Source organism: Panonychus citri, unplaced genomic scaffold (assembly GCF_014898815.1).
Source record: "Panonychus citri isolate SS breed McGregor unplaced genomic scaffold, ASM1489881v1 Contig00049, whole genome shotgun sequence".
Classification (NCBI taxonomy): Eukaryota; Metazoa; Arthropoda; class Arachnida; order Trombidiformes; family Tetranychidae; genus Panonychus; species Panonychus citri.
Genome location: NW_026515454.1, coordinates 115,744 through 134,099, shown reverse-complemented (window position 1 = coordinate 134,099; position 18,356 = coordinate 115,744). Strand labels below are relative to the sequence as shown.

Here is an 18,356-nt window from a genome sequence, read left to right as displayed (position 1 = left end):
TTCTAACAATTAACTTGACAATCAGAAGAAAAAGGAAATAAAAACTAAACTAAATTAAACATTAACCAACTAATTAAGAGTTTGATCAAAATTCATTTTCACTTTGAAAGGTCAATTTTTTTTTCTTATTTTCGGTTGGTTATTATTCAACCGTCCCTGAGATTTGTTATCAATTGAGTTTCATGTTGATGGATCTTGACGTTGGCAACCTGATGTTTTTTACCTTTAATTAAATTAAATTAATTAGTTGATCTTTCGTAATTTATTTTCAATTTTTGTTTTAATTGGTGGTTAATCAACTGTTCCACCACTGACCCACCTAATAACCATGTCGTCTGCTGGTTCATTTGAGTATCAGGCTCACAAAGAATCAGCCAATTTAGAGATAAATGAAAACAATGATTATACAAACTATGGTGGAGGTGGAAATGATAACTATTCAAGTTATGGTAACTCAACAAATAAGTAAGAATTAATAATTAATAATCAATTTTTATCTTCTAATCATATCCTCTCCCTCTGCTATCTTTGTCTCCTTCTCTAATTGTTTCTTAGTTTTCTTTTTTCTCTCTTTTTTTATTCTCTTCTCTTTTGGTTGGTGAAAAATCCCCTGTCCCCTTTTTCTGGTTATGTTTTTTTGCTCCTTGTAACGGTTACTCTTTATCTCTCTCTCTCTCTCTCTATCTTTCTTTCTTCATGATAATGTTTTAATTGTAAATTCTATCTAAGGTTAACTCAATTAATTTAACTGGATTAACCCTGGCTAACATGTTATTCAAGTGAAAAACAGTCTCGGTAATTGTCACAAGGAATTGGTTTCAATGTGTAAACATTGAGAGTTATTTGTGCTCTGTTATTAATCGTAAAGTAACCGGCTGATTTTCCAGCTGATTCCTTTCATAGAAATTCATTTACAATTATAATTATTCGGTGAATATATTAATTGTATCAATTTCTAGTGTTCTACCATTTTCAAAACATCCTAATTTTGAAGATCCATTGATCACTTTTTTTTTGTTTCCATTGGAAAGCAAATACATCATCAAGTAAATGCTATTCAGGTGACAAAAACTGGTTCCTCTTGTCAATCAATTGTATTGATAGAAAAAATTAAATTTCTATTCTTATTTACTAATCAATTTATCTTCAATCTCTTCAATAGCCAACGAGACAAAGAATAGCTCCCAATGGTTATCATCAATCTCTCTCTCATCGAATGATAACAATCAAAACAAATTGATTGTCTTTCCATCTTTAACTTAGCTTAGACTCCCTTTGGCTATTTCCATTTCTATCGATATCAAATCACCAACAATCACAATATAGAATTACAATCAATTTAATACAAATTGTAACTTTTTCTCCTTCTAATTGTTTCTCCCAAACTCTTCAAGTCAATCCTGTCAATCTCCCTTAGTTTTTAATTGTGTTTTCCTTTTAACGTTTTTTTTTACTCTGTTTTTAAACATTTTAATATCAGCGCAATTAACTAATCATGAATTATACGATTATGTCTCTTTCTTACAGTTACACAAGTAATTTTACTCAAATGGATAGTGCCTCAATTATACCCGCTTTTCCGTCACGAAATGATGATCTTAAATCAATGTTGGAAAATAACAAAGATGGACCCAAAGTGGAGGCGATGAAACGATTAATATCAATGATAGCCAAAGGTCGAGCCTCATCGGACACAGCGGCAAGAGAACTGTTTCCCCATGTGGTCAAAAACGTGGTGACCAAAAACGCAGAGCTTAAAAAATTGGTCTACCTTTACCTGACCCGTTACGCTGAACAGGAACAAGATTTGGCACTTTTATCAATCTCGTCTTTCCAGAGATCATTGAAAGATCCTAATCCATTGATACGAGCCTCTGCTCTTCGGGTTCTCTCATCGATTCGAGTTCCCATGATATCACCAATCATGTTGATCGCAATTAAAGATTGTTCCAATGATATGTCAGCCTATGTGAGGAAAACTGCAGCTCATGCGATCTCTAAATTATACCATTTGGATCCCGATTTAAAGGAAGAGATTATTTCAGTAATTGCTCGTTTACTTCAAGATAAAACTTCACTTGTTTTGGGTTCAGCGGTCGCTGCTTTCGAGGAAATTTGTCCTGAACGTTTTGATCTGATACACTCCAATTATCGGAAATTTGTCTCCCTCATGCCCGATTTTGATGAATGGGGTCAAGTTATTTTAATCAACATGTTAATTCGTTATGGTCGGACACAGTTTTTAGATCCAAATGTCCGTTCAAATAAAGGGGAAGTAGGAGAAGAAGGTGATGATAAAGAAGGAGAAAACGATGAAATTAAAGATTCCGGTGATATGGGTGGTCTTGTTTACCTTGATTCTGACCATCGATTATTATTGAGAAACGCAAAACCATTATTACAATCTCGAAACTCGGCTGTGGTCATGGCAGTTGTGCAATTATATTTAGCATTGGCACCCGATTCGGAAGTAAACTCACTCATTGTTAAACCTTTAATACGTTTACTTCATTCTCACCCGGAAATTCAGATTATCGTTCTAACCAATATTGTTACCCTGACCGGAACTTGTCTACCAAGTAATGGTATCTCCAAGCCTATGAAGCCACTTTTTGAACCTTATTTAAAATCGTTTTTCATAAAATCTCGTGATTCAACACAAGTGAAAATACTTAAACTTTCCATTCTTACCAATCTATCAAGTTCATCCAATATACCATTGATTCTGAGGGAGTTTCAGGCGTACATTTATAATTATCAAGCGGACATGGAATTTGTTTCAGCCACAATTCAGGCAATCGGTCGATGTGCATCAAGAATCAAAGAAGTTGCCCTAATCTGTTTGAATGGATTAATTAAACTTCTATCCAATCGTAATGAGGCCATTGTTGCTCAAAGTATTATCGTCATACGAACACAAATTATTCGTAAAGAGAAAGAGAAACAATTGGATAAAGAATCATCATCATCATCATCACCAAAAAAGGAAGGAGTTGCTACGAAAAATGACAAATATAATGACGATGATGATGACGAAGATGAAGATGAAGATGAAGACTCAATGGATTCAAGTACTAAAGCCGATTCAATAGTTACCATGATAATCAAACAAGTTATTCGTTTAATTGATAAAATTGAAACTCCTCATGCTCGGGCTACTATATTATGGATATTAGCTGAGTTTTGTGATAAAAATGACAAATCATTACAAGTTTCACCTGATGTATTACGTTTAATTGCGAAAACTTTCTGCAATGAATCAAATCTAGTTAAATTGCAGGCAATGAATTTAGCCTCTAAATTGTATTTAAAGGTAATCATTGGAGAAAGTGAGGTTTTCACCGAGAAAGAGAAAATCCGAATCAAAGCTTTGGTTAATTATGTTTTTAATTTGGCAAAATATGATGTTAATTATGATGTTCGTGATAGAGGAAGATTTTTGAAACAATTGATGAATAAATGTGATTCCCAGGAGGGTAACATTTTAACCAATAGGATACTCATGTCACCCAAAGTTTCAATCAACCAAACGGAAAGTGAACAATCAGAATCAATTGTAGATTATTCATCTAAATTTAGAATTGGAACTTTATCTCATTTTCTTGATAAAAGATTAACTGGTTATGAAGAGTTACCCGATTTTCCAACTGAACAGCCAGATACAAGTGTCCGTCAGCGACCAGGAGCTGAAGAGGTCGTTTTAAAGAGAGTTCCCTTCGAACTTGTTAAAAAGGATTCGACGAAAAGAGGTTAGAATTTAATTATTATTATTATTAGTTTAATTTTGGAAAATCTATTAATCTCTTTTTATTTTTTCTTTCTCTTCTATCAACAGATGATGACAATTTCTACAGTGACAGTAGTGATTATGGCGAAGAGGAAGGAGAAGAAGAGGAGGAAGAAGAAGATGATGACAGTGATGAAGATTCAGATGAAGATTCCGATGAAGATGATAGTGATGATGATGATGACGACGACGACGATGATGATGATGACACTGAAGATGAAGAAACTGAAACTGAAAATGAAAGTGAAAAAGGAGTTGAAGACAAAAATGATTACGAGCAAGTTGATGATGGAGATGATGATGTCAACGATGATAAAGAAGATGATGATAATGAATCAGCTGATAATGAAGATAATATCGACACCAATGGTACTAAAAGTGATCCCACCGTTAAATCACCAACCACCGCCAACAATAAAGATATTGAATCCATGAAGAAAGGATTGGATAAGCTAAAAGTTTCCGGAAATGATGAAAACAATACCAATAGTTGAACGGAAATTGTTGAAGTATTTTTTTTTATCATCACTAAATCAAATTAAATTGTAAAAATCAACAACCACAAGCAACAACAACAACAATAGAGAAAAACAAAACAATCAAGTAATTGATTAATTAATTACCCTAAACAAAAATAAACATGAACCTTAAACATAACAAAACTATCATTTGAATGGATCAATTGATTAACCTTTTCTAACAATTACTCTAATCCAATTTAATTGATTCTAAATTACTCATCATAAATCAATGAACAATAAGCTAATCAATAATAATTACGCACAATCATTCAATTAATTGTCAATATCTGAATGAAGATCAATCATTTTAAATGATTCATATTTGTTCAAATTGTTACCAACTTGTTTTACTAACAATTAAATTCCCATATGGAACTAATTGTTTCAATTGATTGTTTCTTAATTTCTCTCAGATTTAAATAATGTTCCTAATCAAATGTTGATCTCTTATTGGTTAACAAATTGAGTGGATTTAATTTTCTCACCCAATAGTCAATAACCTTGTCGACTATTGTTAAATCAATTGTCTGATCATCTTTCTCTTGATTGTGATTATATTTGTAAACCATTTCCATTGTGTTTTAATCAACTAAATTCACAGTTGATTTATCAACAAGAATCAATTTTTTTCTGAGAAAAGAAAAATTTTCTCATCAATTTAATTTAATTGCGAGAAAAAATTTTCTCAACAATTTCTCATCTTAGATTGTATTAGATTTCCTTTTCCTTTTTCATCTTTAGCTCTCAATTAACCTCATCAACTAATTAACTTTTTCTAATTTCTTTTAATTATTCTCTCTGATTCTAATTGTCTTCTCATCTAAGGATTGTTTTATTAATTTCATTTTCTCATACTAATTGTTGTCTCGAATCATTTACATCTGGGCTTCTCATTGCAATCAAAATCTCATCTTTCTCTCTGTTAATTTTCCTAATTATTATCCCGAGGATTATAAACTAATCACAATTAACTTAATCTCATCATCAGTGTGCTAATCACAGTGAATAACATCATCATAATAAGATATTGAAACCAACCTTTAGCCAAAATCAATCAATTGACCACTGATTTGATTTTAAATTGTGTTCTCATCTCATCTAATCAAATCAATCAGTCTCCAAATCAACATGTCCAATCAATTTTTTTACAATATTATCATCGCTCTTTCAATGATCATCTTAATTGTCCAATCTGGTCCAACCATTAAACCCGATTCCGAGTTAATTGCTGATATTACTTATAAAGATACTTTAACTACGAGTGAGCAAATATTTTGTATTAATCAACATGGCGATCGATTTGTTTTCTCAGCGACATTGGAATCCGATGGATGTCAAATTAAGTGTACATTTTGGGCTTCGTCTTCATCTCATTATCATAAATATTACGATACAGTGGACGTTGTCCACTACAATGTCAGTGATAATCTACCTTGTGGCCGCCGTGGGAGTAAAAACTTTTGCCGTTCAGGTCATTGTATCGATCGGGATAATCTTCCGGGTCAAGCAGTTTTGACCTTAGTAGATGGATGGTTTCCCGATCAAGATTATTTCTCAGCGACCGATGCCTACATTTTAGTATATGTTACGAAAAATGATAAGCCTGAGCGGTATATTGACCTTGGGTCAACACGGGTAATTGAAGATGACAATTCACCCAGTTTCGATACCACATTCACAAGTCCACTTGCCAATAAAACTGGACATTTCTACCTGGTCGCCAAGGACAGAGACTCATCACCAGATGATTACATTTGTAGCTTTACGATTAATTTCAATCAGTGCAAGGAAAATGTCACTTGCGAGGAATCAAATGGTCGATATTCAATTAATTACAAACTAAAATGGATTAGCCAAGAGCCCTGATCAACTCAACGATCAACCAATCAATAACTTAATTATCATCTCATTGTAATTCTCATCATCATAATTTCGTAACAATTTATATATTTTATTTTACTTTCCATTAGGTTGACTTACTTTTCCTCTGGTAATTTGATATTCATACAATTGACAATCATTTAATTGTGAACATAAGCAAAGTATCAATTTAACAACAATTAATTAACCATTTAACATATTTTTTTGATTAATATACAAATAAATTCATGGTGCTGATCAATTGATTGATCAACTAATCATGGAAATCTGATTTACTGTTTGATTTAAGTTTATTTGGATGCGCTGATAAATCAATCGGAAATCACATTAATTAGACGATTAGAGGTTAATTAAGTTGTCAGTTTGACACAATTAAGACAAGTTTCAATCTGATGATTAGTTTATGGACAATTTCTTGTGAAAACTAATGAAAAGTGAGATCGATTATTGTGTCCATCTTATTGATATTCCGTATATTGAGCTCGCTTGACCACTGGTCTCGAATTGATATTCAATCCAAGGAAACGAGTTCGAAGTTTTTATTTATCGAAATGTTCTGGAACTAAGCTCATGATATTCTGACAATTTCGATTCAGCTTTAGTATCATTGGATGATCGTTTTTGCATCGAAATCTATGATTGGAATTTCAAAAATTACGATTTAGTTGTGAAAACGAATTTGCAATTTACTGATTGCTGGAAAAGTTCATCTTGTTTCAGAATTTTCCAAGAATCGAAAGAAAGTTTTAATCAATCGCAATTGAGAGTTTATTTTAAATTAATTAGTCGATGCAAAGTTTGATCTTGAAAAACTTTTCATCTTAATCACTAAATCATGACAATTAAATCTTAATTTGTGCCAGTTGATTGGTAGAAAGATCTAATTATTGATTAGATTGACAGGGATCGGAAATGTTGTTATAATTAATCAAATTAACAGTCTAACACCATTAATGATGAGGCAAATTAGATATTCTTGTAGACAACAATTAAGACATGATTAGCTTTAGATTAGTCGGCATAACGAATTAATCGGAAACCTGGTTAATTATGATAAATAATAGATACATAATAACAATTAAGTTCTGCCAATGAGACAATTAAATGATATTTAAGAAAACAATCAACAAAAGACTGAAGTATAAGTAATAACAATCAGGCAAGAATTTTAATCATTTGTCGATAATTAATTGTGAAAGAATAGATAAAAATGAGAATAGTTAAATTAACAACGATTATTTTATCAATTCTGCTAGTTAATTGTTCCAATTTCCAATTATCAACAATTAGTCCATTCTATGAGTTTTATACCGATAAAGATGATCGATCATGTTTATCCAAATATCCTGATCGTCTCATTTTTTCATCATCATCAACAAAATGTCAACTTAATTGTTCATGGTTTTCATCATCTTCCCCTGAATTTAGTGATTATTACAACGACAATCAAGTTATTAGCTACAGTCTAAACTATGGTAAACTTTGCGATGTCGATTCTTATTGTAAATCTGGTTCATGTGTCCATCTAAATGATATTCCAGGTCGAGCTCGACTGACCATTGGTCAGTGCTTTTTCCCACAGAAAGATACATTTACAGAAACCGATTCTTATATCAAAGTTTATGTGGACTCAAAATTATCCGGATTCAAATTAATCGGAACTACGAGTATAATTTACAATAATAATCATCCAAATTTCGGTGACGATTATTTTGATTCACCTTTGGTTTCCAGGGAAGGTCATTTTTTGCTATCAATTAGTGATGCAGATTATGTCACCGAGAATGTTGATGATTTCATCGCAAGAATTAAGATACAATTTACTGATTGTTACATGGAGTCTGAATACTGTGTATCCACATTCACGGCCCAAGGTCGCTACTGGTTAAAGTACAAAATCAGTTGGACACCGATAATTTAATTGTGTCCGATTGACCAGTTGGATACATCGGAAACGGAAATTGTATTATCAAAATTAATCTGTTAATCTGATCAATATCATTAATCTGAAACTTAATTGAGATAAATCAAAACTGTTCACATGAACGTAAATGTTACAATCTATTACAAACTTGAATGGTCAGTTTGTATTCACTGTCCATTCATCATCACCATCATCATCATCCTCATCATTATCTTCATCATCTCAATCATTTTGTACCCAAAAAAAAATAAAGGTCATGAATTAAGTTGAATTGATTATCCAATCTAACTACTAACTGTCAAGATTGTTTATCTAAGCTTATTTGGGAATCAACAATTTATTGATTAATCTTTAATTCATATTGACAGTTTATTGACTAATTGTCTAATCATAAGATCACAATTAGCCAGCACAATTAAACCTCAGCTCGTATTTGATTGACCAGAAAATCAACAAATTGAAAATAAATCATTTTTGTCAAGCACAAAAATAATCAAAATTTCAATTCGTTTGTTGATTAAGTTAATACATTTACTTATTATTAATATTTACTGATTTACAATTTAAACGATAATTTAATTCACAATTATATTAATAGCCGATGAGGATTGTAAATGATTAGCTCATTTATTGGCTAATCTAATGGTACAATTATAGTTAATTGATACAAATGTTAATTGTTGTTGATTGTAAAACTTTATTAACATACATTTTATTAGATTGTTGTAATAATAATATAAACAATTTATTTTAATTTCTCATTTTGTTTTTACTTTTGTTACATGATTTAGATTATGGAAACAAATTAATTTAGTTAATGAAAGTTACAAATGATGAAGGTTAATCAACTTCATCATTATCATCATCAACAAATTGACCTCAATCAACAATTAACAAATTCAGGTTAATTTTTAGTAACTTTTACCTTGGAAAACGTTTAAAAAAGTTAATCAGATAATAATTAACAATCAAAAATCAGTAATATGTAATCAAGTAAACGTATTAGAATCATGCAAAAATATTAGTCGATAATAATTACTAAATATAATCAAAAGTAATTAATAAACAAAGTTATTATATTGTAACAATCAAATTGTCCAGAAAATGAGAAAATTGTAGAAATGAAAATTTTCAATGTTAATTGTCAATTACAACTAAATTTGTAATCAGAACTGATTGTTATCAATATTATCATGTAGATTTATTAATAGGCTGATTGTAATTAGATTTTAAAATTAATACAATTAATATTTTATAACGTGACCAATAAATGATAGTTTTGTTGATTGACTTTTCAGATTTATAAATATATAATATTAACACTAATAAACTTGATTATTTCATGATGATAATAATGATAATTATCACAGGAAGCATGATAATGATTAAGGTGATGATGATAATGATAATGATGATGAAGATGATTAGGATTTGTGGTGATAACGATGATGAGTGAAAATGTATTACAGGTAAAAAAAGAGGTGAAATTTTTTAAATGAAATTGAAACCGTATCAAAGGTAAATAGTAATCAGATTAGGTTTTATTGACCCTTCACGATTTAAATTGTTGATATGGAAACAAATGATATTAGTGAGATTTTGGTGTGTTAATAATGATGATGATTAAAATGATAATCACAAATAATAATAATAATAACAGAAGCCCTTTAGGTTAATCAGTTTGGGATTCCGATTCTTTCATCATCACTACAATCATTATCATCTCTCCATCTCCATCTCCATCCTCATCCTCATCTTTCCTCATGGGGAAAAAACTCAATTCACCCGGTAACCTCCTTTTCGTCATCATCCTCATCCTCATCCTCATCTTCATCTTCATCTTCGTCTTCATCTTCATCTTCATCTTCATCTTTCCCCTTATGATCTCTCTCTCTCTCTCTCTCTCTCTTTAAGCTTGTTTGATGATGATGATGATGATCTTCCCGTGTGAGGGGTCACAACAAGGATGAAGAGGAGGTGAGAGTGGTATTAGTATTACAGGTAACTTTCTCTTCTCATCCTTAATCATCATCTTTTCATCTTCATCTTTAGTCTGTAAGAGAAAGAAAAAGTTTTTTTTTTGTTGCCTGTTGTCTCAATTCTAGCGACACTTTTACCGTTATTCGGGTTCTTCCAACCATTCCAATGTTAACCTTACCAAAATCAACGATAACAATAGTTTATTATCATCATATAGTTGATAGATCATCATTATCATAATCTTGTTTATAATTCAAATGACTTATTTAATCCCGGATTCAAGATCATTTTAACTAATTTTTGTTTACTAATTTTATGATAAAACAAAGTAAAAGTATCAACTGAAATCAATTTAAATCTCATGTGTTTACATAATTTTATTGGACTTTTGTTTTAAATCATCAATTGATTGTGATTTGTGTGAGTTTCCCTTAAGTGTTTGTGTCTTAGTTTCATTCCCGATTGTAATCGGGAATTGATTTTATTGAGTAACTTATTGTCCGTTCATTAATTAAGCACCAAAATGTTTGACCATCACCATATAATTGCCATTCTTCCCGCACTCATACCTTCAACTGTAATGTTCTGGCTTCATATGTGGCAAAGGTCAATTCCTTTCACCACTGAGACCTTTCAACGGGAATACGATTATATTGTTGGTGAGTTTCAATTGTTAACAATTAGTCTTCGTGGTTACTTTTAAACTCAAGAGTGAAAGTCTAACGAGCTGACTTCGAATCTATTTAATAAAATTTCCTAATCGTTAGATTGATCTACGAACTTTCATCATTGGAATGATTTAATTGTTCACTAATATAAATTTCGTTTGTTTTGCTCTGTTAGTTGGTGCTGGTTCGGCTGGAGCTGTGGTCGCAAGTCGACTTTCTGAGAACCCAAAGGTCAGAGTGTTACTACTCGAAGCGGGAGGTTATGAGACATTTCAAAGTGAGATTCCCATGTTGGCCGCTCGATTACAATTAAGTGAATGGGACTGGCAGTACAAAACGGTTCCCCAAGAGTTTGCTTGTAAGGGAATGAAAGATCACATTTCCCGGTGGCCTCGAGGTAAAGTTCTTGGTGGATGTTCAACCCTTAACTATATGCTTTACATTCGTGGTAACGCTCGTGATTATGACCTTTGGGAATCACTGGGTAACCATGGTTGGGGTTGGAATGATGTTTTTTACTATTTCATCAAATCGGAGGACAATCGTGATCCCGATATTATCAAGAACGGTTATCATGGGACTGGCGGTCGGTTGACAGTTTCAACGCCACATTATACTACACCGATAGCGGGAGCTTTTCTTGAAGCGGGTAAAAACTTTGGTTATCCTAACATTGATCTTAATGGACCACAACAAACGGGTTTCGCTGTACCTCAAGGTACTATTCGTAGAGGTGCTCGATGTTCAACTGCCAAAGCTTATCTAAGAGATATCGCCGGTCGACCTAATCTTGACACTGTTGTCTTTGCTCAGGCCACTAGAGTTTTATTCAATGAGGCTAAACGTGCCATTGGAGTTACTTTCGATAAGGCTGGTGCTCATCATGCTGTTTTCGCTCGACATGAGGTCATTTTATCCGCTGGTTCCATTGGATCACCTCAGCTTTTGATGCTCTCTGGTGTTGGTCCTAAAGAGCACCTTCAATCATTGGGAATACCGGTCGTTCATGACTCACCGGGTGTCGGTCAAAATCTTCAAGATCATATTGGTGCCGGTGGGTTGAGCTTTTTAACCGATGCACCGGTCACTGTGGTTCAACCTCGTGTCTTTGTGGCCAAATCGTTTACTCAATGGTCAACTTTGGGTATCGGTCCGTTAACGATGCTTGGTGGCCTTGATGGTCTCGGTTTTATCAACACTAAATATGCAAACGCTTCAGATGATTGGCCTGATGTAGAGATTCATTTTATCCCGTCGTGTCCATCATCAGACGGAGGTGAATCAGTTCGTAAAAATATGGGACTAACTGATGAACTTTTCCTTAAAGTGTATGGACCAAATTTATATAAAGACGCTTATTCTTATTATCCAGTTCTACTTCGTCCTCGATCAACAGGTTACTTGAAATTGGCCTCAGCCAATCCCTATGATCATCCAATTATTGACCCTCGATATTTGTCTGATCCTTACGATGTTGCCGTTCTAGTAGATTCTTTGAAAATCTCAACAACGATGGCACTTTCATCGGCATTTGAAAAGTTCAAACCTCGAGTTTGGCCTCAAGCCTGGTACGGATGTGAACAGTTTAAACCTTATTCAGAGGAATCCTTTGAATGTATGACTCGATCTTTCACCGAGACCATTTATCATCCCGTGGGTACCGCTAAAATGGGCCCACCAACAGATCCAATGGCCGTTGTTGATCCTGAACTTCGGGTATACGGAGTTACGGGACTTCGGGTCATTGATGGTTCAATTATGCCAAAAATTGTCTCAGGTAATACAAATGCACCAATAATCATGATCGGTGAGAAAGGCGCTGATCTAATCAAAGGAATCAAAAGTCCGCCTCCAATTAGACCAGGTCAAGCACCAATCCCACCATATCTAAGGTCAAACGCTGACCATGGGTCAGTTGATTCAAATAGTGGTCCATTATCACAGATCGGAAGGTTATTCAATAAATTTGGTGTTCGTAGTTTAACAAAACGTGTTGGATTAACCAACTGGATTAAAGGGTAATTAGAAAACAAACCAATTAAATGACCAATTAAATTAATTTACAATTTAAATCATCAATTGATTGATACGATTAAATCGTAAACTAATCAAACTCAGTAAACTTTGTGTCCAAAATTAAGATTGTAAAAACAAACCATTTAACTAATTATTTTCATCTTTATACCAATTTAATTAACAATCAACTGCAACAATTAATGCTCAAAATTTCAAAGGTTGATTACAATTAACTTTTGAAACAATTTACTCGCAATTTTTAAATTAACTTGATTGTAATTATCAAAGTAACAACAAAAGGTAAAACTAATCAACCTACTTAATTATAATGTAATATTATTACAATTAATTTAAATGTACAAATTAAAAAACTTTTTCCAAACTAAATCAAAAACAAAACTAAATCAATTTACAATTAAATCAATTCGGTTGATTATCTAACAAGATCATCTAATTTATTCATTACTCTACTAATACTAATAATCGATCATTAATCAATTGATAAACCAATTTAACTAACAAACTAATTAACAGTAATGAATAATTTTCTAATTATCAACTAATTAGTAAGAAAATTAACCGGATAATCAAAACGGTTCTCAACAATTAAGCACCAAATTGAAACATTTTCTTGTAATGACAACAATAAACAGAAAAAAATCAAGAACAATTAACCAATTGATCTTTAAATTGGATAATAATTTAATCACAATCAGGAAGAAAAATCGAAAAGTTCTAAGTCAAAGTTCAATGTTATCGAAGAGTAAAAAAAAAAAGTTTTCCTTTCAAACTAAATTTAAACTTTTTTTTTTCACTTCGAAACAAAGTTGGAATCATTTTCGTTACCAGTATGTAACCAACAGTTAATTGTACTGATCAATATGATAAGCACCTTGAGATGATTAAGATTAATATCTATTATAAAATCATTGGTTTAAAAGTTGATTGCCTGAAAACTTGATGATCATGTTATGCAATAATATCAATATGATGAGAGGTTGATGGTGTTGGTGTTGTTGTCGGGGTCAATGAGGATAAACGGGGTACCCGTTAGAATCGAGGTCAATGGGACAAGAGTATTAGTTTTTGCGCTTCTAATTCTTTGGCAATATAAATATAAATTTATAAATTATCGTCTATTTAAAAAAATATTATTCGTAATCAACCTGATACTTGGATCAACAAGTAACGGTAAAAAAACGTTTTCTTTTGCTTGTTGTTCACAAGCTTAAGGGATACCCTCAGGTTCCTGTTGATTATTTTTGGGACTTTTACCAATCATAATCATGATTAACTGATGATGATCACTTTTTTTTTACACACTCACCAATCCAACAATCTACTATTATAATAATTTCATTGATGATTATCAATTTTGATTGTTTAGATGTGCTCACAATCGTAATCAAAATTTACTCTCTCTCTCTTTTATTATTAACTGTTACTATTTAATTTGATTGTTAATTTGTTTCAACATTTTTATTAAGTGTCTCATTTTCAATTGGTTTATGTTTTGATTGCTTCTTCATCTTGATCAGGCTAATCATTTGATTATTGGTAACTTTTTATTTGGGCTTATTTTCAATATCAATTGATTAGTTAACTTGATCTGATTAGAGTTAATAATTCAATTTGATTAGTAATAAATAATGAAAAGTTGATCAAATTGTATCCATTCAAGAATTGATTAGTTTTTTAATATTGATTTTAATTTTTTCGTTTTTTTCTGTTGAAAATTGTTAAATTATCATTGTAATTGTTTGGTTAATTTGAAACTTTCTTATTGATAATGATCATGATACTAAGCGATGTTTATATTTATATATAAAGAGGATAAGATATTTATAATATAATGCCAATTGTTGCTGATTGTTGTCATCAGAAGGAGGAAACAATTAACGGTTGGAGGTAAATTGTTAAATAATAAGTACAATCGGTTAGGTTTATGGGCATTAAATTAACAAAATCAGTAAATTTTTGTTGCTGTCACTTGGCATTTGATTGATGATATTATTTATAAAGACGATAATGATAATGATAATTATGATGATAATCGTATTGATTAAATATTAATAGTCGTCAGTGATTATCTGATCAGTTTTTCATCTCCTTCTGTTTAGTTTCGTACTGATAATGATGCTTTTTAATTAGTGATTTGTAGCTACGATTTGACTTTGTTGATTGCAAGAAATTTCTTAGGCCAAAAAAGTATATGAAACGTATGTTTAGACATTCAAATGTTCAGATCTTGATTAATATCTTATATTAGTTGATCGGATCAAGAACTTTTCTCAATTCTTACATCCATGAGGTCCACTTATAATCCAAAGAAATGTTCACATGAAAATTTTAATCATCAACAATTTGAATTATCAAAAATGACAATGGATCCACTTGAACCATTTAAAAGCGAGATGTTGATTCAGCTAAATGACAAGAGATGAAAATTTACTCAGCTTACAATAGTTTGATTGTTATTATAATCTAATCAGTTAATTATCATCTAAATCAGCTGATCAATTTAACTTTCTTTGGCTTTGATTATGTACGGCCATGAATTGATTGCCATTTGTATCAAATTTACAATTAGAAATCAAATAATCACATCAACACGTCAATACTGTTTTCATCATTAAATCATTACAATTTAATTTTCAATTGTAACTTGTTGATTGTTAATTGTCCTTTGCATCTCAACCATAACCACTTAATTGTTGAATTGAAAAAAACTTCAAAGGAATTAAAATTAACAATAGTAACTCTGTAATTGATGAGATGTAACGTAAATCAATTGACAATCAACAAGTTGATTTAAATAAATTACAATTTGATTTCATTAACAATCAAACTCCTTTCCAGGTAAGTTAATTTCCCATCAAGTTAATCAGATACTAATAGTAAACTACGAAAAAAAAGTGCTTTAATTGTTATCTAATTTTAGAGAAAAATGATCAAACAATTAACAACAATTAGTTTGATACTTTTCGTCTCATTCATCATCTTAATCAGTGTTGATGTAACAATATCATCTCCAGGTAAATTTTACCTCAAATTGTAAACCAAACCTTAATCACTAACCATCTTTCTCAACAATTAACAGTTTACAATTACAATGTAACAATTAAAACCTCAGGATCACCAAAATTTGAATCTCATCAAGGTAAATTGAAGATGAACATCTTATATCAAAGTGAATCAGGAACATCACAAGAAGATTTTGTTTTAACTCCAGTGTAAGTAACTAATTGTTTCCACTTATATTACTACAATTAAATGATTAACAAAATGAACAACAATTAACAGGGATGTTAAAATTGAACCAAATCGTGAATATCAATCAACAATCGCCTCTTTCTCACCAATGGCCAATATAACGTCCATTTATTTACGATGGACTTTGGCTTCGCCTTATAATCCAATCTACAAGATTAAAAAGCCAGTCGTTTATTTTGACTCGATTACTTTGACTCATATTAATTCAGATTCAGCAATTCAGTGAGTAAATTATAATCCAAGAGAAACTAATTAACTAATTGTTGACCTTTACCTTTGCTTCCAGTATGACGATAACTCAAAGTCGCCGATACTGTTCACCGGTTTCACCGACCGCAATTAAACACGCTGATGGAAACACTTTTTATCCTTGTGTTTGAATTTGGATTAACTGATTAAACTAATTGCTATTGGAATGAGTAATTGATTGATGTTTTTAATTTAAAGAAATACGTTATTGGAAATTTTAATTTTATTTCTTTCAAATATATAATTAATATTAAGGAAAGATGAAGATAGATTTTAATTGAAACTGTTTTCCGGGAAAAAGTGAACCAATCGAGTTGATCAGCTGATTAAACTTTTCGTTGTTTCTTTTCATTAGCTTATTTGTCGTGATAATTTAATGAATCGGGTGGACAATTTAATTAATGATTCCTTGATGATTAGTCGATGATTATTGGTGGTTGTAAAAGTGAGAGAGATGATGATGATAACAAATGATGATGATGATGATGATGATGAGTATGGAAAAGTGATCAGCAGTTTTTTTTTGGTTCAACGGTCAATCTGAACTCGTCATGAAAGTGGACTGGGTCAAGTTTTCCGTGAAAAGAGTTTCAATTAATATACAAAAATAATTTTAAAGAGAGAGAGAGAGTCAGGGTGGGGTGAGTTGAAAGTTAATTAGATTAAGACAAAAAAGGGATTAGGATTAGGATTACAAAAGGATACGAAAGGGTTTCGTTGTAACGGAGAGATTAGGAAGAGATAATTTATCTGCGATTCTCCCGATAACCATTGACAATTATTACAAATAATCAATTTTGATTAATCTTAATTTTCTTTCAAATAGTTACAATTAGTAATTAATTATCATTTACTTAATTATTAATGCTTATTGGTAATTGTTTCCAATTGATTTTGTCTGGACGATGAAACAGTCAAAAAGTTGGTGACTGTTAATGTAAACAATTGAATTGTGTTTACATTTTCATTGATAATAAAAGTGCTAATTTAATTAATACTTTTCTTAATTAGCTCATTAACTAAAATAATAACTTTGAGCGTAATTAAAATCGATACTCAATCAATTACTATTTGGACGGAATGTGAGTTTATGTTAAATTGTGATTCCTTTCATCATTGATTGATGATTAGTGGTGGTGATGATGATGATGATTTGGATTAATGAGTTTCGTTACTGAAATATTGTGTTGATGATGATTAAGAATGACTTTGAATCTCATTAATCTCCCATCTTTTTTTCATGGGGATGATGATTAAAAGGTATTGTGATAGGCAATTAGAGAGAGAGATGAAGATGATGATGAGGATGATAAAGTGAGTGAGTTAATTAAACTATTTGATTTGAGTTAAACTCAAAGGTGTGATCCATGATAATAATCAGGTGAGGGTTCAGCTACATGTTCAGGTGAAGTGTATAAGGGATTAGGGAAATCGGGTGGATGGATTAAGGGACCAGGTCTCCTTGGTTTACGTCGATAGGCCATAAGCCAACATGAGATGGCAAAGGCAACGGCGACAATTGCTAAGAGAGTTGTTAATATCATGGAAATGATTAGACCCAATTTGGGTAGACAAATGTGATCAGCGTCTTCGAGCCTTTGACCTTCCAAAGATGCTGATGGTTGTGGATCACGTTTCTCAAAGGTAAGAATAGCATTTGATTGGACCATTATCTCCTCTCGAAGGGCACCTTCTTTAAATGCATCAGCTAATAGATCTTCATCTTTAACACCACGACGACGACGTTTACCATAAGCATCGACACCATCACAGTTAACCGGTGGACAAGAACCAAAGCAAACACGAATGTTACATTGGAATCGTAGGTTGTTACTTGACGGGAATTTAAAGGCGTTAAAACGAGCCATCAATTGTTTCTTATGAGTATCATATTCCCAGTTACCGAATATTGATGGATCGGTAGCACAACCATTCGCATCGGTCACTTCGTATTGGAATTCACCTTCATCTTCCATTGTTTTGGCCACACAACTACGAGCGAATCCACCGTAAATAACTGAATTAATTAATCGAGAGAGAGAGAGAGAGGAAAAAAA

The 18,356-nt window shown here is 31.8% G+C and overlaps 4 protein-coding genes across 7 annotated transcripts in view; 3 read left to right on the top strand and 1 right to left on the bottom strand.

Annotated features, from left to right (window-relative positions):
• The first annotated feature begins 172 nt into the window (after positions 1 to 172).
• On the top strand, positions 173 to 4,449 carry LOC128385387 (AP-3 complex subunit beta-2-like). 3 transcript variants are annotated; one of them, XM_053344242.1, is made up of 3 exons: positions 173 to 465; positions 1,528 to 3,749; positions 3,836 to 4,449. In XM_053344242.1, exons 1-3 carry the CDS (start codon positions 329 to 331, stop codon positions 4,279 to 4,281), a joined length of 2,805 nt encoding a protein of 934 aa, XP_053200217.1. In that variant the 5' UTR covers positions 173 to 328; the 3' UTR covers positions 4,282 to 4,449. The 3 variants fall into 3 exon arrangements, with proteins under 3 accessions (XP_053200217.1, XP_053200219.1, XP_053200218.1); XM_053344244.1 differs by lacking the exon at positions 173 to 465 and adding an exon at positions 629 to 795; XM_053344243.1 differs by lacking the exon at positions 173 to 465 and adding an exon at positions 860 to 1,061.
• Positions 4,450 to 10,054: 5,605 nt separating this feature from the next.
• Positions 10,055 to 13,150, top strand: LOC128385653 (glucose dehydrogenase [FAD, quinone]-like). Its single transcript, XM_053344543.1, has 2 exons — positions 10,055 to 10,752; positions 10,937 to 13,150. The coding sequence occupies exons 1-2, from the start codon at positions 10,617 to 10,619 to the stop codon at positions 12,781 to 12,783; spliced, it is 1,983 nt and encodes a 660-aa protein (XP_053200518.1). The 5' UTR covers positions 10,055 to 10,616; the 3' UTR covers positions 12,784 to 13,150.
• A 2,309-nt stretch (positions 13,151 to 15,459) lies between these two features.
• On the top strand, positions 15,460 to 16,473 carry LOC128385544 (uncharacterized). Its single transcript, XM_053344417.1, has 5 exons — positions 15,460 to 15,636; positions 15,694 to 15,812; positions 15,878 to 16,010; positions 16,081 to 16,272; positions 16,337 to 16,473. Exons 2-5 carry the CDS (start codon positions 15,725 to 15,727, stop codon positions 16,428 to 16,430), a joined length of 507 nt encoding a protein of 168 aa, XP_053200392.1. The 5' UTR covers positions 15,460 to 15,636; positions 15,694 to 15,724; the 3' UTR covers positions 16,431 to 16,473.
• Positions 16,474 to 16,500: 27 nt separating this feature from the next.
• LOC128385540 (fibrillin-1-like) overlaps positions 16,501 to 18,356 on the bottom strand; it is a 41,971-nt gene continuing 40,115 nt past the window's right edge. For both annotated transcript variants that reach the window (XM_053344410.1, XM_053344411.1), the window contains one exon: positions 16,501 to 18,316. In XM_053344410.1, the coding sequence (XP_053200385.1) occupies positions 17,652 to 18,316 (665 nt within the window). In that variant the 3' untranslated portion in view covers positions 16,501 to 17,651. The remainder of the gene's footprint in view (positions 18,317 to 18,356) is intronic.

Coding starts and splice junctions, on each gene's coding strand:
- LOC128385387 (XM_053344242.1), top strand. CDS start 329: ATGTCGTCTGCTGGTTCATTTGAGTATCAGGCTCACAAAGAATCAGCC. Junction 466..1,527: donor TATGGTAACTCAACAAATAA/GTAAGAATTAAT, acceptor TCTTTCTTACAG/TTACACAAGTAATTTTACTC. Junction 3,750..3,835: donor AAAGGATTCGACGAAAAGAG/GTTAGAATTTAA, acceptor TTCTATCAACAG/ATGATGACAATTTCTACAGT.
- LOC128385653 (XM_053344543.1), top strand. CDS start 10,617: ATGTTTGACCATCACCATATAATTGCCATTCTTCCCGCACTCATACCT. Junction 10,753..10,936: donor GGAATACGATTATATTGTTG/GTGAGTTTCAAT, acceptor TTGCTCTGTTAG/TTGGTGCTGGTTCGGCTGGA.
- LOC128385544 (XM_053344417.1), top strand. CDS start 15,725: ATGATCAAACAATTAACAACAATTAGTTTGATACTTTTCGTCTCATTC. Junction 15,813..15,877: donor TGTAACAATATCATCTCCAG/GTAAATTTTACC, acceptor AACAATTAACAG/TTTACAATTACAATGTAACA. Junction 16,011..16,080: donor GATTTTGTTTTAACTCCAGT/GTAAGTAACTAA, acceptor AACAATTAACAG/GGATGTTAAAATTGAACCAA.